Here is a 26,984-nt window from a genome sequence, read left to right on the forward strand (position 1 = left end):
AGAGTTCCTGTGGCAAGAATGAATGAAGTCTTTTAACCTGTCAGCTCCTCCAAAAAGAATCAATGCTTTATCCTTGACTTTAACCATTTGTTTCCACATCCAAGAATCTCCTGTTTTAGCTTTTACTTGCCATATATCACTATTCTTGAGATAATTTCCATGGATCCATTTGATCCACAAAGATTCCTTGTTAACATGTATAGACCAAATGTTCTTCAGTGCACTTGCAAAATTCCAGTAATAAGCCGAGAATACTCCCAAACCTCCTTGCATTTTCTCAGTACAAACTTTTTTCCAAGAAACCAGAGCTTTCCTAGAAGAATCCCACAAGAATCTCCTGCACATTTCATCTATCTTATGAAGAACACTGGTAGGAAGGACATAGCTTGATGTCCAGTAAATCTGTATACCAAGAATCACACTTTTGATAACTTGTAACCTCCCTGCATAGGATAAATTTTTATGGTTTTTCCAGCTTTGCAACTGTCCTGAGATTTTATCAAAAAGTGCATTGCAATCAATGTGTGACAATCTCTTGGATATGAGTGGAACTCCAAGGTATTTAAATGGCATTTTACCTTCAGCAAACCCCAGAATGTTGGCTATGGATTCTTTGACATTGTCTTCAACCCCTCCATATAGAATAGAACATTTTTCAGGATTAGCTTCTAACCCTGAAATCTCACCAAAGGTTTTGAGGCACTGATATAACTTGTGCACAGAGTATGTATCACCTTTAGAGAAAAGTAACAAATCATCCGCAAAAATGAGATGGGTGATCTTCAGATTTTTACATTTAGGATGGAATTTAAAAGCTTTATCATCTCTTAAAGCTGTCAAGCTTCTTGATAAATATTCCATACCTAAAATGAAAAGATAAGGGGATAGAGGATCTCCCTGTTTCAACCCTCGTTCACCTTTGAAATATCCTTGGAAAGAACCATTGAGAGATATTGAAAACTTTGGGGTAGTTATACAGGACATAATCCATCTTAGCATGTCAGCTGGGAATCCCAAGCCTGCAAGCATTTTTTCAAGAAAGCTCCAACTTATTGTATCAAAGGCCTTCCTTATGTCAATATTTAGCATGACCCTTGATGATACTTTCCTCCTGCTGTAGTTTTTAACCAGTTCATGTGCTAACATTATGTTGCTAGAGATTTGTCTTCCCTGTACAAAAGCACTGTGAGCCTCATTGACAATGTATCCCATGACAGGTTTAATTCTGTTTGCCAGGATTTTTGTTATGAATTTATACAAGCAGTTACAACAAGAGATTGGCCTGAAGTCAGCTACTTTTATTTCAACCTTTGAAAAAACAGGTTTCAACAGTTCATTGATCCTCAGGTATTGAAAAAACAGCTACTTTTATTTCAACCTTTGAAACAGGTTTCAACAGTTCATTGATTTTTGCATCATTCAGACATGGACCTGATTTGATAATGTTGATGTCAGGAGGGAGAGTGTTAATTGCCTTGCCCATCAGATTTTTATAATATGATGTAAGCTCCTGCACAATACCTTCATCATCAGTAATTTTATCTCCTTTGCTATTGTAGAGAGCCAAAATTCTGTTATTATGTCTTTTATACTTAGCTATAGATTGAAACAGCTTAGAACTTCTATCACCATGCACATTCCAATTAATCCTGGTCTTCTGCCTGTAAAAAGACAGTTCACAATCAAGGAGCTTGTTGTATGTGAGGATGCATTTTTTCTTATGAGCAATAAAATCAGAATTGAGAGGATCAGAGTGTAGAATTCTCTGAGCATCTTCTAAAGCAAATTTTGCTCTTTGTACTTGCTCACTAATGTTGTGAAAATGTTTCTTGTTCAGTTCTATTAACTCCTTCTTCAGCATTTTGAGCTTTGCATAAACTGAGTACATAGTATAGCCTTGAACATGAGTGTGCCAGATTTTTGAAACAGTGGGTATGTAGTTTTCATGCTTGGTCCACATTTTGAAGAATTTGAAAGGCTTCTTTCCTTGTTTCAAGTCATCATAAACTGAGACAATGGCTGGAGAATGATCAGATAAATTGGGGAGCATGAATTCCACATGACTAGAAATGTATTCATCAATCCATGCATCATTTATCAAAGCCCTGTCCAACCTACACCAGATCCTTGAATTTGCATCTTGTTTGTTATTCCAAGTATAAAAACATCCCTGAGTTTTTAAGTGCCTGAGATTGCAATCCTCAATAAATTTCTTGAAATCTTTTGTATCAGCCTCTGTTAGATTTATACCACCAAGCTTTTCTTCATTGCTCAGTAAGCAATTATAATCTCCACATATTCTCCAGGGAACATTCCTAATATTTTGGGATATCTGTTTAAGATCTTCCCATAGCTCTTTTCTAGCTTCCTGTCTGTTAAAACCATAGACTGTTGAAACAATGCAGCTAAGTCTACCATCCAATGATTTCATATAGCATGTAATATGCTGATCTGAATTTTTGATCACCTGAATGTCAAAAAAATTCTGATCCCAAAGGATAAGAATTCTAGCTTTCTCAGATCCTCTTACAGTTGACAACCATTTCCATTTTTTTGCAATCTTTTTTGCAGTAGCATCCAGTAATGATTCCTTAATTTTGGTTTCAATTAGAGCTATGAATGATAGATGATACTGTGAAATATGGTTTCTCACCATCTGCTGTTTAGGGGACATGTTTAATCCCCTTACATTCCAAAAAGATAAGTTCATGTGAAAGAACCTCCCCCCTATCAATTATACAGGGGTCATCTGCAATCTTTCCTCCAGTTGAATTTCCGGGAGAATACCTCTTTGCCTTATTCCCTTGAACAAGAAACCAGCAATCCCTATCTGTGATCAGTTTGTCACTCATGACATGCACAGAGTTTTCATTTCCCAGTATTTGACCATCCAGCAAAATTTCCTTGCCTTTTAACACCTGAGAATGATTGGTCTGCCTATTAACTCCATTTCTCAATTCCCCTTGTGATACACCAATTCCTTGCATAGACTCCCTCTGCTGCCCAGAAACATGCACAGGAGGAGAAACATGTACAGATGGTATATGAACCTGAACAGGAGATATCTCAGTGGAAACAGGTGCAGGCATAGTAGGTGTATGCACCAGTACGGGAGAAACATGAGGAGGTACATGTATAGATGAAACATGCACAGAAGATTGCACAGGATCAACTTTCTGTTTTGGCCTCCATCTTTGTACTTTCACCTGTTTTTTGCAAAAATTAGTTTCATGACCCACAATTTTACAATTTTCACACCATCTTGGCTTGAATTCATAAAACACCTTCTGTGTTATTTTTTTCCCATTCGGTCCCTGGATATGAATCTCATCAGGAAGCGAGGAGGGTAAAGTAACTTCAACCAACACTCTAGCATATGCTAGTCTTTGTCTATTTGCTGTAGGAAGCGAGGAGGGTAAAGTAACTTCAACCAACACTCTAGCATATGCTAGTCTTTGTCTATTTGCTGTCAACTTATCAGTGGTAATTGGCTTACCTATAAGACTGGCTATTTTGCTGATACTTCTTTCATTACACAAGTTAAGCCGTAAACCTGGCAAGTGTATCCACACAGGATAAACACTATCCTTTCTTTTCTCAAGTTCATCATCAATAGACCAAGATTTCAAGAGAAGAGGTCTAGAGCCCAGAAACCAAGGACCATTCTCCAGAATTATACTCATGTCTTCCAGATTTTTGAACTTGAAAAGTTTTCAAGTGTTTCAAGATTATTTATGTGAAGATTATTTCACAAAGAGAAGGATTCGATTTTTAATATTGAGGAAGCTCATCATCAACCTTTGACATCTCTTTACTTGAGAAGTTTTCTAAACTCCTCTTTATCTAGATTTTTCATACTTTAATTATTTTATTTATTTGCTTGATAAATTTGAGCTTTAGTTTTATTATTATTACTCATTGATTACACATACCCACTTAAGCTTATGTATTTTTATACATAGTATATTATGGTTGTGAGATAGTATCTTTGAGTGTGGGGTTATCTTAGTTCTCATCTTGTAATACAAAATAAATTATTTTTCTTGTGCCTTATTGTTGAGAACACATTGTAATACATAAGGACACAAAGAGGAGTATTTTGTGAGAGACGAGGTTTATTCCAAGAGGAGTTGCGTCAGTAGGAAAGCTTAGGGAGAGGTGGTAAATCCGAGCAGTTAAGGAAGTTGACATGTGAGAGGCCAATACTTAAAGGGTGTATTGTGTGATTACAATTGTGAGTTGTGAAAGTTTTCGGTGAGTTAGAAAATCGATTGTGAGTCTTGTAAACATTTTTGGTGAACATTGAAAACTGGTTGTGATAGTGGAGATTCTCCTCGAGAGTGAGGAGCAGAGACATAGGTCGAGGATTAACCGAACACAGTGATCATATCTTTTTGTTTGTATTTTCATTATCGTATTTCCTTATGCTTATTGTTTATGATATATCGCGTTTGTCTAATTGTTTATTTTCCCCTTGTTTAATTATATATTCATGCTCATAATTTTTTGAATATCTCCCTTGTAAGAATAAATTAGTTAATAATTTTTTAATTAGTACTAATATCTGATTAAATTAGCATATTATTCTATTCACCTCCTTCTTTGGTAATTATATTTGGTATCAGAGATTGGTGCTCTTTGATTTGAGATTTAATCGCCTAGAGTCAAAGATCCTTGCTTTACTATATTGCTCATCTAGTTTTTATATTTATTGTATCTTGCATGCATAAATATATCATGGATATGTATGATGCACCTAGTGTAGGTTATGTGATTAATATTGCTCTTATAATAGATAATTTACCCTATGCTCAATGGTGTGTTAGATTTAAACTCTTTGTTAGATCTAAACACTTCGATTTATAAAAAATTATTGATTATGATTATATTGTGCTCACGTTGGAGAAATCCAAGTGGAACAAACATGATAAGAAAATATTTATAATGAACAAGCTCTTGTTAGAATTTTTACTTAATACCTTTGATAAATCCGTATCTAACAAGCTTTATTCTTTTTATAGTGCTTACACATTGTGGAAATTTATAGAAGAATATCAAAGAAACATGGAGGAGATTCGACGTGCTTTGGCAAAATTTATAGAGGAAAATTTTAAAATGATTTATTTTTGGATTTTTAAACAAAATCATACTTCATGATTTTTATATGGTTTGTAATATTGGTTTGAACTATGTAGTTTTTGGTATAATTTAGTTTGTACCTATGAGATCATTGTAAAACACTTTTATGAGGGTATTTATGTATTTGAGCTTATGGATTATCATTTGTACTTTACAATGAACCTTTACGTGATTAGTATTTTATGTTTGCTCACATAATTATCTTGCTTACATTTCTTTGTGATCCAAATATGGATTGAAAACAATCTCTAAGAGCTTAGTATGTTTCGTTTATTTTATCCAAAGCATACCACTTTTTAATACCTTGTGGATAAAACATATAAATATTTTGACATTAATAGTTGCTTAATCACTTGTTCTTCAAATATGATGATTTTTAGATTAAGCACGCTTTTGAGGTTATTATGGTTTAGATTTTGATTTATGATTTTATTTGATTGATTTGATTTTCATTTGAAATTTTATGATTATCATGATTTTTATGGTTCTCATGATTTGTTTTCAATTGTAAATATTTTTCATGATTCTCATGTTTTTCCACTCTTTTGATTTCATATATATATATATAATATATATATATATATATTATTTTTATTAAGACACTATTTTCATAATGACATATCAATATGTGTTCTCATGGCCTTTTTGAATGTTAGTCTTTCATAATTTTAATACTCATATATGAATACTTTTGTATTTCATTTCATACATTCTATATGGTATTTTGATAGGGAGAGTTTTTCTCCTATATTTATTTTTATACTCACTTATGCTTATTTATAGGGGGAGCTTATGCTATCTTATCTTTTAATATTTTCCCTATTTTGAAGTTGACAAAGGGGAAGAAACAAGTGGATTGTGGATTGCGAGTATATTTATGAGTATTGTGCTTTATTGCATATTTTACATACTCCTTGTGTAGATTGTTTGTCATCATCAAAAAGGGGGAGATTGTTAGGACTCATGTTTAAGAGCCTACTATCTAATCTAGTTTTGATAATTTACAAACAATCCCTAATATCATTTATCTAGTGTTCGTATTTGTCTATTAGGTAATCTAGACAAACAACGATGTCGGAGGTTGGATGGATTGTGCCTTAACAATGACATTCAATTGAGGTTGGCGGAATACCAGAATGAATCCATTTGCATTCAAGTCAAAGATTTAAGATCAAGCTTCATCCGCAACTAAGATCGAGCTTCAATGAGAGATCATTGCTTGGATATAGTGTTTAGGTTTATACTTTGTGTGTTTATACTTAGAACTCAATTTATACACACATATATTTTTTGTTTTATTACTTTCAAGTTTAGCCACATGAATATGAAACAAATGGATATAGCTATATACCCAAATATTTGTTTCATATTTATAAGTGCTTGATACGATTTCATTAAAACCAAGCTTTAACAATTTCAATTCAATGAAATCATGTTTAGTGTTTTTCGTAAGATTGCAAATTATGTGTATTTTTAAGAAAATATTATATTCTTAGTTTATGGACTTAATAACACTAGTTTACATATTTTCCTAAGTCTATAAATCCATTCAAAAGTTTTCAAAACCTTGTTTATGTTATTTTGTCAAAATCAAGTATTTGAACGAACATGAATTTGTGAGATTTTGCAAAATAATGAGTTTTTACTTTTGGGAAGTGCAATTTAGAAAATTCTTTTTGTAACATATTTATTTTCATGTTTATAAACACTTTCTCAATTTTTATATTTTGTGAAATTTATTTAATATTTTTAAAGAGGGTTCAAAGTTCATATTTACTACGCATTTTAGGTCCTGTGCATGTTTGAGTCGACTCATAAGTCAACTTGTAAGTCGACTCGTTAGTCGAATTATAAGTCGACTTATGATATGTTGTGTAGTTAGACATTTTTGTCTGCTGAGTCAACTTATAACTTATACAAGTCGACTCATGAAGACATAAGTCGACTTATATCTATCATAAGTTGACTTATAATATGACTATTGCACAGTAACGACTATTTTCTAGATTTTGTTTTTGATATTTTTGTTGGTTTTTGCTGGGTTCTTGGGCTTAGTTCTTCTACCCTATATATACCCCTTCGTACTAAACACTTCCACTAACTTAGAAAATTTTAAATCAAGTTTTGGGCAAATTTGTTTAAGAGTTTTCAAGTGTTTCAAGTTTATTTATGTGAAGATTATTTATGAAAGTGAAGGATTCAATTTTCAACATTGAGGAAGCTCATCCTTAACCTTTTACATCTCTTTACTTGAGAAGTTTTCTAAACTCCTATTTATCTAGCTTATTCATATTTAATTGTTTCATCTATTTGCTAGATCAATTTGAGTTTAGTTTCATTGTTATTACTCATTGATTACACACACCCATTTGAGCTTATGTATTTTCATATAAGTATATTTAGGTTGTGAGATTGTATCTTTGAGTGTGGGATTATCTTAGTTCTCATCCTGTATTAGAGAACAAATTATTTTTCTTGTGCCTTATTGTTGAGAACACATTATAATACACAAGGACACCGAGAGGATTGTGTAGTGAGAGACAGGGTCAATTCCAAGAGGAGTGGTATCGATAGTAAAGCCTAGGGAGAGGTGGTAAATCCGAGTACTTGAGGAAGTTGACACGTGAGAGTCCAACACTTAGAGGGTGTATTGTGTGATTACAATTATGTGAGTTGTGAATGTTTTTAGTGAGTTAGAAACTGATTGTGAGTCTTGTAAATATTTTCGGTGAACGTTAAAAACCGGTTGTGATAGTGGAGATTCTCCTCGAGAGTGAGGAGCGGAGACGTAGGAGGAGGGTTGACCAAACTCCGTGATCATATCATTGTGTTTGTGTTTGCATTGGCGTATTTTTTTGTGCTCATTGTTTATCATATAGTGTTTTTGTCTCATTGTTTATTTCGCCCTTGTTTAATTATATATTCTTGCTCATAATTTGTTGAATATCTCCCTTACAAGAATAAATTATTTAATAAGTTTTTAATTAGCATTAATATTTGATTCGATTAGCATATTACCCTATTTACCCCCTCTAGGATAATTTCACTAACAGACTTAGCATATATATTATGATTTATATCCAACCTCTTTGGGTGTTATCAGTCCTCTAACCTCATGAAGGAGGGTATTATCCTTCATTTGGGATGTTACATATGCTAAAAGGCATTCGAACAAATTAAAGAATACCTAACTCAACCTTTGGTCCTCGCTGCCCTGGTATTAGGTAGGCTGTTTCTACTCTACTCAAGGGCAGTTAACCACTCTCTAGGTGTTATGCTTATTTAGAAAATTAATGAAGATCACAAGTAGGTCATTAGCTACCTCAGCAAAAAAATAATCGGTGTCGAATGTTAATATGATCTAGTAGAAGAGGAGTGCCTTGTTTTTGTGCTTATAGTTTAGAAAATATGATTACATTGTGGGTCAAGGCATGCACATGGTGTCTAAATTAAATCCATTGCAAATCCTCATGAGCAAGTGAAGGGCGTTCAATTCTAGGTCTAGGTCCATCTTGTTGTCACAATACGACATGGTCTACATCCTAAAGATACCATCAAAGTCAAAGTGATAGCAGATTTTTTGATTGATCATCTAGTCTTGTAATCATCCAAACTCTATAAGGAGATACTAAGGGAGACCTTTGAAGTCTACTCCGTTATCAACTAAAACACCATCGCTACCCTAGTATCAGGTAGGGATTATCCCAATATCTTCCTAGGATCACATAATTCTTTGCTCGTATGCATTGATAAAGCCTTGTTAAAATAATATGGTAGAGTACAACACTCTTCTAATTGCCCTTCAAGTAGCCAGAGAGCTGGGAGTTGAGTGCCTCAAAGACATTGATGACTTGCTTCTCATTGTGGACCAAGTGAATAAGAAATACAAAGTCTGACACAAGGACCTCGTGCCTTACCACAAGGCAACATTATGAAGAATTCAAGGTTGACCACAATGTTAGTAGTGGCAATACCATTGCTAATGCCCTCACTGTGTAGGCAACTACATTGGTTCTTTTGATCAATACAATTCAATGTATTTTAGTCGAAAGTTGTCATCTCGTTTGTTTGCAATAACGATTGCAAACTATCGGGGCTCAAACTGCCTCGATGAATGTGGCAGAATGTGGTTAGGTCCCCTATAATTGATTATATCTTTTACAACATTCTCCCCGATGATCCTATGGAGGCTCACTAACCTAGTCCTAAGCTTCAAAATAGGCTCTGATGCTTATGCTACTATTTGGCGACCATGATGCAAGATCCTATGACATAGGCCAGAAGTTGCCAAGCATGTCAATTCCATAGCGATTACATCCATCAAGCATATGCTACAAGTTGAACGGCACATAAAGCTTACAAAGAAATGCCATCATTGCATTAACTACGGAGGAAAAGTGGCCCTTCTACTCGATATTCAAATGCTACAGTGCATACCGCATTAGCTACTCAAATGATGAAGGAAGAATATGCCAAACTCTAACTCAAGGAACTCGAGGCGTTAGATGAGAAGCAGCTAGAAGCCTAATAATGAATAGAGCTATAACAAGAAAGCACAGGTAAGGCTTTTAACAAGAAAATCAAGAAGAGGGTGTTCCAAAAAGGAGAACTCAACCTAGCGGTCCATCATCCCATGATCATGACACACAAGTTGCCTGGAAAATTTTAGAAGAAATGGGAAGGTATGTACATTGTGGATACCATCTATTCAAATGAGACTTACCGTTTAGTCGATCAACATGGTGGTGTGCTGATGATGTCCATGAATAGTAAGTACCTCAAGAATACTACCCCTAAGTCGTCGATGGCCCTGGCTACAAAAAAAATTGTTTAGCTCAAGCTCGCTCAAACTAGCCTGTAGTCACAATAGCAGAAGCAATTGCGAGAATCTTCAATTGAGCTCAGAACACTCTTATTGCTAAGTTGACACTAAACCTCTAATAGTCTAATAACATTCCAAAGAGACAAGATGAATTTAGTATCATTGGCACATTAAGTGTCACATCTACCCACCATCTATTCATAACCCTAGAGTTCTGCACCAATGCGTCCTTGGGAGATTCTCCGACAGCATCAAATGCTATGATCAGGTGTCAACATTGTGATGCATGAACATCATGTTAACATTAAACCTCTGACAGATTCACATCAAGATCTCATAGTGTGATTAAACTAACTTCATAATAACAACCAACTTCATAATAATTATTACACCATAATTCTAGATTAATGAATTCTACGAGGTTCTTTTAAGAAATACAAATAAAGCACTCCATACTTTCTCTATTCCTATGTCAACACTAAATCTCTAGTGATATAGGTTGAGATAGCACCATGGAGCTCAAGTTACCGACATTGCACAGTCGCGAGTTACTCCATATCATACACACTATGGTCTCCACTAGTAGACTATGGAATGATCTCTTCACTCTTTGTTAGGTTAGCATTATACCTCTAATGATAACCTTGGTCATTACCCCTTATAGAGGTAGGTCATGGACTATCTAACAGCCCAGTGGCCCGCCTTATCTTGGTCATCATGTATTTAGAAAGACTTCCTTTCAACAAGTAAACAATAAATCTCTATTGAGCCCTAGATGACAAGCATCATCGGTGGTCATAACTTAGCAGCAGCTCAAGGAGTTTGAATCCAGATGCTCTAACATTAGCAAGTAGCAAGTTAACATCTAATTATCGACAATCAGTACCTACCTAGATTCTGCATTAACAAATTCCGTGAATGACCATCTCATACGAAGTCCAAACCATAAAAATTCTGCTAGCAACAATCACCCCAAGTATCATTGGCTAGGTTAAATATACAGCTTTGGCAAAGAAACCTCATCTCCTCGCGGTGTAAATCGATGAATTAAGGAAGAATTTCCTTGTGATAGGTTAACAATACACCTCTCACCAAAGTATTCATCAACTTCCTGCCATCACAACTAACGGATTATAGAGGACAACCATCACAACAACGATGGAGACTTAAATCAAACCTTCATGTAGTTCCAATCAAGATTTTCTAACTTTGAGCAAACAATGCGGCATGTTAACACTAAACATCTGCTAAGACATCAACATCTGACACCTTTTTAGATTAAAGCCAATAAACACTGAGAAACTCCATGCGCAGTACAACCAAATTGCTTTGACTACAACTCACGACATTCTCATCAAAGCAAAGGATGATTGCAAAATTCTAATGGTCAAATCAGCATTACATCTCTTACCAAGAGTCTTATCCATCTACACAAAAGTGAGTTTTATACAAGCAAGATTTGCAAGGGTTACGTGGGCCATAAATTGAGCCTCAATCATTGTATTAACAATACACCTCCAACAAATTCGAGCCATGCTACCGCGAAACTCTCCAAGATGGGTTAAGTGTTAGTTAAAGTTGACTCATCATAATTAATTTTAATTGACTCCTAATTTATATACTAAAGCAAATGAAACAAATAGTTGAAGAAAAATCATCTGGTGTAAGAAAGGAAGTTTCATTGGTCAACCAGACCTTTAAAAATAAAAAATGATCAATACATCAGTAGAAATGCAAAAAAGCGAAAGTAAATCAAAGAGGCCACATAATCCTTCTCCCTACTACTAAAGCACAACGCACAGAGTTTTATCCTTCTCCTGTAGCTCAGCATGACAAAGTTGTTCTACTTGCACTAGTAGAAAACTAGACATCCTTGATGGGCAATCCCGTCAAGAATGCCTAAATCCCCGTCGGCGATATATATCATTGACGGCTTCCCATCAAGGATAAGCTGTCAGCAATAGTCCCGTTAGGAAAAAATTATCCCTGACGGGGTGCCATGAGTAATGTATATTACTAACGGCACACCCTTGACGGCAAAAGCCATTAGCGATAATGAAACATCACTAACGGCAATCCCGTCAGCGATGTTATAAACATCGCTGACGGGAACCTCGTCAGCGATGTTAGTCTCTCATGACAATTCGTCACCGATGAACCCACCATCACCGACAGCTAGCCGTCAGCGATGTATATACATCGCTGACGGGATTCCCGTCAGCGATATATACACATCGCTGATGGGAATTCCGTCAGCGATGTGTATTATCAGCTAAATTTATTTTCTGATTACAATCAGTTCCCTGTACATATCAATTCCCTATACATACAAATCTGCAAACAACGACATTTCTTGTACATTCCAAAACATCTCGAAATATGTACAATCTAAATTTCACAAACGTCTCGTATCCATACAATTTTCACAAACATTCAAAATATGTACAATCCAAATTTTACAAACATCTCGCATCTATTCAATTTTCACAAACATTCGAAATATGTATAATCCAAAATTCACAAACATCTCGCATCCATTCAATTTTCACGATTAGTTCTAAATCTACAAAAATTAACCATACAAGTATATCATAATCTCCAATATAAAGATGTCCAATATACAAACACGGTTTTAGGATATAACTCACTAAGATAGGTCATCCGCCCTATCCATGTCATCGTCCGCGTTGCCACTGGCGGCTCCATCCTTACGACTGGTGCTCCCAATAGCATCATATCCACTCTAACAACAAAATAATTTAAATTTAGAATTACATAATATTATGTGCAATCATGTTTTACATATATAATAAGTATACTTGTCTGCTACTCTTTCCACTACCAGTAAATGCCTTTTGAGAGACCAAAAAGTTCATAATCTGGCTTTGCACCCGAGTAGGAACCCGCCTTCTACAATATTTCATTATTTTCCTAGAAACCATTGCAAAAGTAGCAGTAGGGTGGATCACTTGCATACGCTCCTCTTGAATATCCTCCCACATCTCCTCGAGAATCTGACCATCTAAAGTATTCATCACAGAGGAAACAAGCTGCATCGCCTGCTGAGTGCAATCTTCCTGCGGCATGTAAGAGGGCCCCGAGGGCATAGTCGATGGCATTGAAATCGGCGGAGGTTGGAATGGTGTAGAGACCCTCTGAGCTCCAACTCTCATCCACCTGGTCCTCCCCTATTTGGAAAGTCCACAAACTAAATGGCTCACATTATAATTTTGCTCTCTAGTCAGGGACTCCTGGCTCTGCGCAACAACCTCAGCATATGTGTTTTCCAAAGCTTCCTAAAAGACAAAAAAATGAATTTAAGAATTGGCATTTCAAAAATAAAAGATATTTTTACCTGAACAAGTAAATTCCCAACAAAAGAACATGCTAATAAGAGCTAAGATAATTTAATAATTTCAAGTAATAATTAATATTGAATTAGTTAACCTGCATTTTCTTGGCCAATTCTAGCTTTTGTTTCTTACTCTCATCGTCATCGTACCCCTTCTTAAAGTGAACCATCATCCTTTTGTACAGTTTTGGCAGTGGGATAAAGGGAGCATTCTAAGATTTAAAATTTTATTTATTAGTTTTATTTATCAAATATGCAAGTAAGCGGAGAGAATATATAAGAAGATTAAAAGACTTTATACCGTTGTCCTACAAAATTAATCCTCAATCCGGGCAAATGAAGTAGTCCTCGTATGATGATCATAATCTTTCTTCCATCGAATTAGTTCATTTCTTTGACATTTTTTCTTTAACATGAACAAAGAGAATTTTAGTACAAGCTATAATATACAATAAAATATATCACTAGTTTCAGATAAATAACTTGAATCTAATTAACTACTATACATATTTACGTGGTGCTCCTCTTGGCCCCACAATACTATAAGTGCAGCTAAATGCTCAGGCTCAACCCTCTTATCTCTCTTGTATATCCTCTCCCAGCTGTGACTGAAATAATCAAAGCATTTCTTCTTTATCTCATGTCTCCACTCCCGAAGAGAATGCTTGAACTTTCCCATGTATCCAAAAAAAAATTCCCACCGTACGGGATTGTCTTCGATATTGAAATATCTCTAAATATTAACATATAGGTAAGCATGGACAATTGATAGAATTGTAAAATAATTGATCGAAATAGAGGAATTTACCCAACAATCTCGATATATACTCTCCAGGACATGAAAGGGCTGTTCCTCAGCCTCGTAATAAGGATTTACATTATCACTCCTCCATATCAAGCATCCAAGATATGAGCTAAAGTTATTAGCCCATTGCCTGGTTGGAATATCATTATGTTCCCATCTTAAAATTGCACGAAAACTATCCGTTGATAACTTTTTTTTTAAAGTCACTTCCATAGCGTCCTTTTTTCTTGAAAAGTTTTTCTCCTACAACAAAAAAAAAAATAATGAACTGGTATACATTACTAGTCATTGCACTTTGGTAACAATATATCAGTCAAGTTTAACAGAATCCAACACAAGATATCCTCCCAAAATAACCTACGTTCGCATTTAACAAGACTTGAATTTACCACATTTAAATAACAATGAGAGAGATTCAATCAATCCATGGGGTAAATTGTAGATAAGCCCCTTATCTATACCATCAGTTGCACTTAGCACTAAACAATTAACACCCCTAGGTTCATAGGAGAGAAGGGTCCTTCTAAAAATGAATCCAGGGGCATTAAGTCCTCGTAAAATAGTTGAGGGGTGGTAAGTGCAACTGAAGATATTGATGAGAACAGTTATCTGCAATTTACCCTTACTCAAATAATGTCAGGGCAATGAGATCTTACATAATGTTAGGACAATATCACAACTAAAGTTTCTACATTTTAACAGATGATGCAATTTACCCTTACATTTTGACTTAGATAGCAAATGGACATGTGCAATATCAAAATTTGAACAAATGATACAAATCTAACATGAGTTTCCTATCTCATGCAAGACTGAAACAAAACAAGCAGTACAATACAATAGAGAAGGTAAATCTCAATTTGCAAAGTCTAAGTTACATGAAGATAAATGGTGGTCTAAGTTACATGAAGACATATGGTGGTTGTATGACAAATCAAACCTTCTCCACTCATGCCCCTAATATCGATGTTATGTTTTTTAATACCCTCTTGAATACTCAGATCCATTTATTTGATCTTGTCAAACAAAATGATCATTGTTTATAGGCTTTGAATTCATGCACAAATTCATACTCATTAGTCGTGATAAGAGTAGTGAACTAATTGTTTAAGTAGGATAAGAATGAGTCATATGACTAAAACAGTAAAATACAAAAAAAAAAAAAATCAAAGGGCTATAACTCTTAAATGTCTGCTTAAGGTTATGTGCGAAACATAGAGCATCATGACAAGGCCTTTGATTGGTTGGGAATAAAAAATATATATACAAGGAAATAAAGAGAAATAGAAGGAGTAGAAAGCAACAGTTAATACATCCTAAAATTTTCCATCTAGTTTGTTATTAAACTAGACAGAAAATTTCCGTCTAGAATATTCCGTCTAGGATAATACATCCTAGACGAAAATTTCCGTCTAGAATGCTATTCTAGACGGTTAATTTATTTTTAATTTTTTTATATGAACAGGTATCCTAGACGAAAATTTTCGTCTAGGATGTATCCTAGACTGAAATTTCCGTCAGATACGAATCCAAACAAGCCCTTAAGACTTTTGGCTGCTTCTCTCCGACAGCCCCCTTTCATCACCGCAGCCACCATCCGCCTCCCTGACAGCCCTCCGTCGCCCAATCAGCCCTCCGACGACCCCCGGCTTCCCCCGAGTCCAGAGCCGACATCTCGGAGGCTTTCATCTTGTGCACATCAGCAGATATGTTGATTCTAGCAAACTGGTGTGTGCTCTCTCACCCTCATTTCGATTTGGGTTTTTCTCATTCTCATTAGATTTCTGATTTTTTATGTTCATAATTGTTCGTGGGAAAAATCGTAGCTTTCATTGAAGTCATTGTGCTCTTTGGCAATTGTTTATCGATTACACAAAGATTCGGTCTTTTTACAAGATCCGGTTACAACGAGATCAAAATAAAATAAAAATTACAACTTTTTCCTTGTTTGTCGAACGAATCACGAGCTCCTGTTTTGCGGTCACTCACTTTTGTGGGTTCTTCGCCTGCGCCGGGGTTAATCCGTTGACCACCACGCGATCTAGATCCGGTCGGATCTATACAGTATAACGGGTGTTTTCTCACGAAGAAAATAACAGCCGGGGGGTACTATTTCACCAAAGAAATAATAGCCTTCTCGGGATCAAAGGCCAAGCTTTGATCCGGAGGATAATCGTGTAGATCTCAGATCCGATCCCTCTCGAACTCCTGCCTTATTTGATGTGGACAATCGCCGAGCACCGTATCTGAAAGAGCAAGTCTTCAAAGCTTCAAATCTATAAGGTTCAGATCTCAATTCAGCAGAGCTTCGCCTTCAAAAATTCCAACCCCTCACAAATGAGCCCCCCTAGCCTATTTATAGGCACTCAGAACTGTGCCTTGGCACAGGTGGCCGGCCACCTTGGTGGCTCGGCCACCCCATGGGGTGGCTCGGCCGCCGAGCCACCCTTGGGTGGCTGAGCCACCATGGGGTGGCTCGGCCACCCCATGGGGTGGCTCGGCCGCCGAGCCACCCGGGTGACTCGTCTTTTGGCCGGGCTTCGCCGTTGTGTCCGTTGTCCGTTTTCGCGGTTTATCCAAGTTTTATTGTTGATCTGGACTCTGATTTGGTGTCCGGATCCTGATTTGGCAGTAAATCCGTCTCGTCGTTGATCTGAACTCTGATTTGGAAGTCCAGATCCCGATTTGGTAGTAAATCCGCCTTGGTGTTTGAGTTCGAATCCGTTCTATGGTTGGATGACTCGTTGACTCCCCGAACCGTTGGCTTGATTCCGCACGCGAATGGATGCATTCCGTTGCTTGCGTACGATTCGTTAACCTCGTCACCTCGTTAATCCGCTTCGTTGCGTGTCACTTGGCTTCGGTGTTGTGGGCTGACGCTCGTGTTTAGATACGTCACCCGATGGTTCGTTGGTTTGTCGAATCACCGTACTGAGCTGTGTTCAGGGACCTATAGGTAGTTTTATACGCCTACAGATACCCCCTCCAAAGTATTTCAGCCTCGTTATTTTATAGAAGAGTCTGGAATACTTTGGATATGATTGTCCCAACCTTCAATCGGTATGACGGGACTTTGGAATGACTTCTATTCTTGATTCCTTCAATCCTTCAGGCTATTCGGTGCTTCGTCGAATGTCTGTAACGTTTCCGATTCTACATTTATTGTCTGACTGTTGTCGGAATTTCGAATTTGAAGTCGATTCCTAATTTTCTGATCTTTAGCTCGTGTTTGTTGGTTCAACAAAGAACTGACCATCGATTGTTGGCTTTGAGTTCTCATTTGCGTTGCGTTGTCTGGCGAAGTGTTGTTGAGTTATCCTTAAGAATATTTTTAGAAAAATATTCTCCAGAAACTTCTCAACCAAAAATAGGAAATAGTTTATACTCGTATACCTTATTGGAGTATTTTTTTTTATGTCCGAATAAGCCGAACCAGCCTAATAATGACCCAAAAAAGACAGTAATTAGGCTTAAAAAATCTTCCGACCCTTCCGAATGTGTGGGAGAGGAAAGAATAAACAAAGGACTGAACCCTCGGTCGATTTGAAGTTGTTTCGATGCTCGGTTCAGCTTCAATTTAAATTCTGGTTCAAATCTGGTTCAACCTGGTTCAAGACTGGTTCAACCTGGTTCAAGGCTGGTTCAGGACTGGTTCAAGACTGGTTCATCTTGGTCTGGTCTGGTTCAGTCTGGTTTGGCCTGGTTCAGCCCCTTTTGAACTGATTTGGACTAGTCTGGTCTGGTTCAAGGCTGGTTCACCTATAAAAACCTTCTCTTTTCCTCCTCTCTAGGGCCGACCACCTCTATCCCCTATTTTTTGTTTTTCTCTTCCCTCGAGCATCCTTTCTCCCTCAAATCTTCACAATTGTCTTAGATCCATCCTTCCTTTTGATCTTAGACTGAAAAATCCCTTAAAAATCTCCATATAAAAATTTCTCTCAGGCCCCTCGAGCACGTGGTTCGAGCCTCTTTCAAGATCTGATTTTTGTCGGATCCTCGAGCTTTCTTTAAGGTATATCCTCCATAATTTTAGTATATTTCATGCTTAATTCAATTTATGAATTTGTGGGATCGCATGTGAGGGTTAGGATTATGATTTGGCGCCTCGAGTTCATCTTTCAGGGGGGTAGAATTGCAATAAAAAGGGAATTTTTTTCTGGATCTGATCCCCTAATTTATTTTGCAGACCATCATGTCGCGTGTCTCGAGAGGTCTCTCCCCTACTGCATCGGCTGATGGCGTACTTCCCTCGTATGCTGGTGAGCTATTTTTTGCATATTTGGAAATTTACAAATTAGTCCTTTTTTTTCTAGAAATTTGCAAAATAGTCCTTTTTCCCCACGTTGTTCTCCTTGGTGAGGCAATCGGGAAGAGCCTTGATTCTCCTTGGTGAGGATTGACGCTTTAAAGATAGATTTTGCTTGGTCAAAACCATATCTCAAAATAAAGGGGGCGATTTGAAGCTGCATTGTGCTTTATTAGGCAGGGATATATTGTCGATATACCCTATCTTATGAATGCATAATGTAGTCAAATCGTCTCACCCTTTATAAGGCAATGACTCTATCTTACCCATTTGTAAGATGAGTTCAATTTCTTTTTATAACTGAAATTAACAAACGCTTAATTGCTTGTTTTCAGTAGAGTATCCTTCCGGAGCATTTTCATCTCATGCGGTGAACGGGCGTCGTGACGAGTATTACTCGATGTCTGATGATTTTTCACCCATTCCACTAACTCTTCAGTTTGTTCCGGTCACGTCGACAGAGGTTGCCCAAGTGGTGAAGGAAGGTGGACATCGAGCTCTTCGACAGTTGATTACAGATGCGCCTTTCGTGAAGGATGCCAGTTCTGTTCAGTCTCTCGGGAAGACTGACTTTTTATTTGGCGATTCTGTCAGAGATCCTGATGCAGTGTTTATTGACGCCGAACAGTGGCTTCATAAGAATAGCGATGGTTTCATATATTTGCCGAAGATTCCTCGACACCGCTCGTTGACTGAGCTTAGGCGTCAGGCTGCTAAACGGGAGATGTCGTGGCGCTTGACGGAGGAGCATGAGAGCATTCACTGTGGCTATATCACTCATCAGGCAGCTCCTGGTTCGAGCAGGAATCATATCATTGGATTGCGTCCTGGAGTACTGGGACTAGATGCACCACCACATAACGAGTTTCTTGCCTCTGCTTATACTTTGAGGAATCACCTCGCTGAGTTAGGACGGGAGATACCTGCGACGCGTCATAGATTTTATGGCTGGGTCCATTCTTTAGACAAGCTTTGGTGGACTCGCATGACGAAATACATCTTAAGCCGATGGAGCGAGGAGTTGCACGCTTGTGGTCTATATACAGCAATTCGTTCCACCATGTATGGCTTACCCGTCAGCGCTAAGCATTTATTTTCTTTGTGCGAGCTCTATAACCCGGATTCGAACACTTTTCTAACTAGGCACGGAGAGTTAGGCTTGGCTGTCCATGAGATGCACAAGATTTCTGGTTTGCCCATGTGTCAGATGTTATATCAGGAGTACTTTCCTTCCAACCATGAATTGAGTCAGCTGAAGGACCGTATGCCCGACCGCTATGAGATTTTATGGGATCTCACATGTCACTATCATATTGCTTTAGCGTAGTCTGAGCCTTTAGCGAAGAGGACTAAATCACATGTGAGCCTGAAGCAGTTCGTGTCTTATTTGTTTAGAAATCTAGAGAGCAATTCTGGCGAGGCTATTTGTGAGCTGGCACCACTCACTCCTTCAGGGGTTAATAGTCTACTGAAGAAGATTGATGCTCATTCCTATACCATTAGCATCCTTCAGGGGTTAATAGTCTACTGAAGAAGATTGATGCTCATTCCTATACCATTAGCAGTCCTGAGAGCGGCTTTCCTGCAGGGACCAAGTTTAAATCATTCTTATGGCATGCGATCGCACTGATTCGGCCGATGACCCTTCTTGCCGGTTACCTTGCTATTTGGTTAAAGAAATGCGTGGTCCCGTATCAGTCCGGTGACTCTTTGCCATTGGAAGTGCTCTACCCAGCGGTTCAACTTGCCTTCAAAAAGGAACTTTCGCTTCGTCCGGTGATGGTGGCTAACATTCATCGAGGGCTTCGACAGATTTCTAGTGCTTTTACACGGAAATAAAGTGAATCGCCGGCTCAGATTCCTACCATTAACGTGGAGCTTCCGTACACTAATTTGATGGCTTGGTTCGTCCTTCATCGTTCTGATATAATGTCGGTACCGAACGCCACAGACCATTTGTTCCCTTACTACAGTTACTTGAGAATGGCAAGTGGGAGGGACGAGGATTCCCAGACATCAGAAAGCAGCTACAGGTCCACAAGTGTTGGGCATTCTCCACTTGCTTCCCGCAGTTCTCTAGCCGATATGGCGAGTGTTTGATTGATGAGGAGAAGCCGAGGGAGTATCGAACTCATCGGGTTATCTGACCTTCCGGGTAAGGAATCAGTGTTTTATAGAGCCATATCTACCCTACCGATTCGCCCGCCAGTTTGGTTATGATCAGCTTTATATCGGGAACCCACGTCAGCAGCTTCGGACTCATGGAGGTTTGGTGGACGGTATTTGTGCATGGTTGTGGACCGTGACGGGTTGCACTGGTGCTAAGTTCATTCTCCCAAGTGCTGAGCGGCAGTTGAATCTCACCTTCTTAAGCTACAGGTGGTTGCTAGCAGCTACTAAAACTGTCCCCGTGAAGCCGATTGAAGAGCTAGTGGCCGAGGAAGCTTCTCAGATTGATTCTCGTGTGATTCGGGAGCATGCTCGGTCACAGAGGACACGGAGCAAGACTCGTCGGATTGACGAAGAGGGAAAGAAGATCATTAATTCTGCTGATGAGGCTTCAGGCGGAGATCTTGAAGATTACGAGGACTGTTCCGAGCGAGGTTTAACTACTTATTCTTTCCTTCTGTCTTCCAGAATTATTAATCCTGACGATGTCTTGATGTTTCAGGGACCGCGGCTGACAAGGACGTAGAATTCCGTCCTTCTTCTCAGGCGAGACCTTCGATTGTTGTCCATGCCGCTAGGCGGAAGATGTTAGCCCACAAGCCGCATGCAGATTCGCGAGCATTTGAGATGGATTTGGCTGGTGATGATCCTGCTAGCGACGGAGGTAACATCTACCCTATAGATCATCATTTTGATCATTTACAACTTCGACTCATGCTTTTCCGTCTCTATGTAGGAGAGCGTGGGGATAGCGAGATGAGTCCTGATCCTGCTCCTCATGATTATGTACCTTCTAGTGAGCCTGACTCACCGTACCAGGTAGAAGAGCCTGCAGAAGCTGCCGACGTTAGGGAGGCTATCAATGTAGGACCTGATTCAGCGAATCCAGGTACATCTACCATTGATAATATATCTTTTAGATGGCACACAAAGGAGTTGAACGATTCAGAATTCGTTCATTCCCTAATCGTCTCTATGCTTCTTGCTCTTTTTAGACAAATTACAGGAGGCAAACGTGGATCTTGGGAATAGAGAGGTTGACATACCCGTAAGAGGTAACTTGTTTCTATTGGTCATGGTCCCTTTATTCTTCTTTCGCACTCATATTCTCTTGTGTCAGATTTCTCGACTGATGATTTTGACGAGGAAGGTTTGCTTGTGGAAACTCCTATGCTCCACTTCATGTATGGCTCTCCTCAGATTGATGACCAGATGCCTGAGGATTTGTTTCCTGAGTCTACACTCCCTAAGAATCCCGAGGATGGTTCTTTTGAAGGTACGTGCCTCTTCTCAAGTTAATTATAGGACTAGCCAATTTTTGACTAATGCAGCTATAATATGATGCATTTGAGCATTCTGTTTTGTGTTCGACAGGAGCTTTTGTTGAGACTGATCCTGTTGAGCCGGCTGTGAGACCAGCTACACCAGCCGATACATCCACAGCCGTTACACCTCCACTACCCCCAGTGACTCAAGAGGAAGAAGGTATAAATTAAGCAACTGAGAAATGTCATTTATTTCCTCATTAAGGCTTTGACGAATTTCTCCTTTTTGTGTAGGGCTTTCTTCTCAGCTTCATGTCCTCGCGAAGGAGTTATTATCGGACAATGACCCTGAGAAGATCGTCATTTGCATAGAAGTCCACTCTTTCTTCTCCTTTGTGAATGCTATGCTTGGCAAACTCTTTCACGGTGGACTTTCCCTTCACCAGTTTAAGCCATTCCTTGATTCTAGGATAAATTCAATAAGGGATGCGGGATACCCGGATCTGGCGAAGGCTATAGTTGATGATCTTGACTGCCTAGAGCATGAGCTTCAGATGTTTCGCGAGCTCCGATATGCAGGTGCCTCTTCATTCATTGCTGCCGAGTTGGATACTTGCTTACAGACATGGCGCGATACTCGGATTCTTGCTGAGCTCGAGGTTCAGGTGCAGCAGGACCGGGTAGGCCGAGTTGAGGCTAACCTTGCTATTAGATCATCCTCACTCGACGAGCTTGATTCTTCCATTGCCTCTTGTGAGACCCAGATAAACCAGCTCCGAAGAGAACTCCGTGAGAAAGAGGATACTTTGAGTATTCTTCAGATGACGAAGATACAGGATCAGCAAGCACACACTGCTTTATCTGATGAGCTGAAGTCTTTGAAGCAGAAGCTGGTCGAGACAGAGGAGGTCGCTGTGAAGACTATAGCCACGACTGAAGAGTCCATCAGAGCCGAGTTACAGGATGAGCTTAGGCAAGCTTATGATGAGAAGCTGTCTGCGACTGAAGAGTCCATCAGAGCCGAGTTACAGGATGAGCTTAGGCAAGCTTATGATGAGAAGCTGTCTGAGTTTAGTCAGCAGATTTTCAGCCATGGGCTTGATGTATGATTTCATTTGCTGAATACTTTGCTGTCTGAGTTTAGTCAGCAGATTTTCAGCCATGGGCTTGATGTATGATTTCATTTGCTGAATACTTTTACTTTTGATTCTCTTAGTGGAATTGGTTTTTATCTTTATCTTTATTATGATTCCTCATTCCATTTGAAATGATTGACCATAATACTCATAGGATATTTGGCAAACCCTCAGCCTTCAACGGGTTTGATAAGCCTTTACCGACTACCGTTTGAGTCGGGCTAGCATACGGATTGTCTAAATCTGTTCCGCATGTAGCGTTATGCTAAGAGAGTGAATTCTCTGAGACTTTGTGCTATGATGTTGAATACATAGACTTCGCCATTATTACGGGAATAGGCTACCCGGCGACATGTGTTAGGTGTTGACTTTAGGATTTTTGGCTAACCCCCAGCCTTCAACGGATTTGATTAGCCTTTACCGATTACCGTTTGAGTCGGGCTAGCATGCGGATTGTCTAAATCCGTTCTACATGTAACATTGTGCTAAGAGAGTGAATTCTCTTAGACTCGGTGCTACGACTTCGAATACGTAGACTTTGCCCTTGTTACGGGAATAGGCTACCCGGCAACGTGTATTAGACGCTGACTTATCCCTACTTAGGCTTCGGGATAAAATACCCCAGAATCGAACTCTGGTGTCTTTTTTTTTACGGAGAAAGACTAAACCGACGACGCGTGTTAGGCGTCAGCATATCCTTTCTTAGGATTCAGGATGAAATTCCCCATGCGTGTAAGGCATGGATTTTGGTGTTATTAAAAACAACCTGCCACAATGTTGAATATGTGGACGGAGGTGTTCTTTTTAACGGTTAAGAACTAACCGGCAGCGCGGGTTAAGCGCAGACTTATCCTTGCTTAGGTTTCAGGATAGAATACCCCAGAATCGAACTCTGGTGTCTTTTTCTACAGAAAAAGACTAAACCGGCAGCGCGTATTAGGCGCAGACTTATCACTGCTTAGGATTCGGGATAAACTTCCTAGGATGAATCCTAGATTGATAAATTTTGGAAAAGATCGGTGCGGGAAAGGAAGAATTTTATATTCTATTTCCCGGTCTTCTTTTAGGGTGAAGGCGAACCCGAAAAACAAGGAAGGAAGAATTTTATATTCTATTCCCTGGTCTTCTTTTAAGGTGAAGGCGAACCCAAAAAACAAGGAAGGAAGAATTTTATATTCTATTCCCTGATTCTGGAAAGGAAGAATTTTATATTCTACTTCTAGCGCAAAAAAAAACTAGAAGTGGGATCTCCACTCCGAGAATCTAGAAAATCTAGATAAACTTACCTTTTATAGGATTGGTTATCTAATCTGAAGATGAGTTTTTTCGTTTATCGAAGTGAAATTTCAACTTCGGTTATAACCATGAGAAGGCTTAACCAAAGAGAAAAAGAAGGGAATTCTTTCGTTTATCGAAAGGGGACTCTGAACTGAAAGTGGACCTCTTTTTCATGGAAAGAGTCAAGAGGGCCGGAAAGACATTTTTGGTGGACTCACTGTCCATTGAAATTGATCGGTGAGGGATTTTTGTGGTGAAAATGATTTTGGGTTATCCTCTAGAATATTAAGTGTAATATTCTTCAAGGAACTTTCCAGTAAATGAGTTATCCTGAATGTACTAGGGATAGTACTTTTTCAGGAACTTCCCATTTTTTGGCAGTAATTGCCTGGCGCACTCTTGAGTAATCAGGCGATATGCACCGTTTGAGTAGACTGTGTCTATCACAAACGGTCCTTCCTATTTGGGTTCAAATTTACCTTTCTTCTTAGAGTTGAGGATTATCGGTCGGCGAGCAGCGAGGACCAGATCTCCTTCCTTGAAGCTTCTCTGTCGGACTCTTTTGTTAAAATCCCTAGATATTCTGGCTTGATAAAACTCAATGTGTTGTTGAGCTTCCAAGCGTTTTTCATCCAACCTTTCAAGCTCTTCGAGACGTTTTTGATGTTGTTCCTCTGTCGTCATCTCGGTTGCGAGAGCGATCCGAAGGGATGGGATTTGAATCTCCAATGGTAGCACAACTTCACATCCGTATACCAACGAATATGGGGTGGCCCCTGTAGGTGTGCGTATGGTGGTGCGATAAGCCCATAGTGCTTCACCGAGTTTATCGTCCCAGTCTCGTTTATTGGTCTTCACGAGCTTTGACAAGATTTTAATAATTGTCTTGTTAAACATTGATGAAATATCTTCAATTTTGAACTTGTCACAAAACCTGACAAAGGCGTTGCTTATGAACTGTGGACCGTTGTCATGAATGATCCGTCTTGGCACGCTGTGTCTGTATATGACATGATGCTTGATGAAATTGATGACGTTGTTCGTCTTCACTTCTCTAAGCATAATTGCTTCAGCCTACTTTGAAAAGTAATCCGTGATCGCGAGAATGAATCGATCACCTTTGACTGAAGGGGGAAAAATAGGACCGACGATGTCCATGCCCCATGTCTCAAACGGCCAAGACGTGGTTGACGTGTGTAAACGCTCTGGTGGTTTGTGCATATAATTTGCATGTATTTGACAAGCATGACACTCTCGGGCGTATTCGATTGCGTCACGAACAATTGTTGGCCAAAAATATCCCATTCTCCTGATACGATCATACAGTTTGGGACCGGGCTGATGCGCACCACATTCTCCTTCGTGTGCTTCCTTAAGAACTTCTTCTGCTTCTTTGTTCGAAAGGCATCGGAGTAACAAACCATCGTACCCTCTACGATATAATGTATGGGTCTCGGTATTATAGAAGAATCTTGGTGCTCTTCGGCGGATTGATTCCCTTTCTTTTACATTCTTTGGCAAAATACCATATTGGACGTAGTCAATGATGGGAAAGGGCCAATCTCGGAACTCAGACCCAATTTGAGTTGAATTCACCTCCTTGGCGTTTATGTTTCCGTCATCTTCCTCTTCAATATCCATATCGTATATGGGTATGCAGAGCTGATGTGTCCTTACTGTGACTAATAGTTCAGTTTCGGGAGGCTGCACAAGTGATACCGCTAGTGCTGCCAGTGCATCCGCATAAGCGTTCTGGAGACGAGGGATATATTCAATAAAGAATTCTTTAAAAGAATCTACCATTTTTGATGGCCACCTGGTGGTACGGGATCAGGTCTTGGTTCCTGACTTCATACTCTCCACGTACTTGGTTGACTATCAATTGAGAATTTCCAAAAGCTTCGAGATATTCGACCCCCAGCTCCTTGGCGAAACTGAGTCCAATGAGAAGCGCGTTGTACTCGACTACGTTATTGGAACACGGACTAGTCAGTGAATAAGCCCGAGGCATCACATGCTTCCCCGGGGAAATTAAGACAACTCCAACTCCGGAGGAGACTGTAGAACATCCGGGGGTTATTGCCCTATTAACTGCTCTCGAAGCACCATCGAAGTATAATTGCCATACTTGTTGGTGCGACGTAGTGTTAACCTCGTGGGTTTCATCCGGCAAGTCATTATATACTTCTTCCGTATCCGTTGTCGGGTTTGCCGCCAAAAGATCGCAAATCGCTTGTCCTTTGGTCGACTTCTGTTGTTTGAAGTGCAAATCATATTGGGACAAGAGAAGGGCCCATTTCGCTAACCGCCAATTCATAGAGGCCGGTTGCGTCATAAATACCCGCACTGGATTAACGTTAGAAATGACGTAAATCGTCTGTCCAACCAAGTAATGCCGCATCTTTTGCATTGAGAATACCAATGCGAGGCATTCTTTCTCAATCATCGGATATCGAGACTCAGCACCTATCAAGGTCCGACTTAGGTAATAGACTGCCTGTTCGTGACCATTATCATCGTCTTGTGCTAGTAAGGCACTTATCGAGTGGTTCATCGCCTTGAGATAAATCAAGAACGGTCTACCTGATCTTGGTGCAACGAGAACAGGAGGATTCGTCAGATATGTTTTGATATCTTCGAATGCTTTTTGGCAGGGGTCGTCCCAAATAAATGACACCCCTTTCTTGTTTAGTTTAGAGAATGGTTGGTACT

General features: G+C 39.1%; 1 protein-coding gene across 1 annotated transcript; it reads right to left on the minus strand.

Annotated features, from left to right (window-relative positions):
* LOC109831220 lies at positions 1,334 to 2,656 on the minus strand. Its single transcript, XM_020398556.1, has one exon. It carries the CDS (start codon positions 2,654 to 2,656, stop codon positions 1,334 to 1,336), a length of 1,323 nt encoding a protein of 440 aa, XP_020254145.1.

Source organism: Asparagus officinalis, chromosome 2, assembly GCF_001876935.1.
Source record: "Asparagus officinalis chromosome 2, Aspof.V1, whole genome shotgun sequence".
NCBI lineage: Eukaryota > Viridiplantae > Streptophyta > Magnoliopsida > Asparagales > Asparagaceae > Asparagus > Asparagus officinalis.

Bases quoted from the DNA above. Each gene is read 5' to 3' on its own strand.
- LOC109831220 (XM_020398556.1), bottom strand. From the start codon at position 2,656: ATGGTGAGAAACCATATTTCACAGTATCATCTATCATTCATAGCTCTA.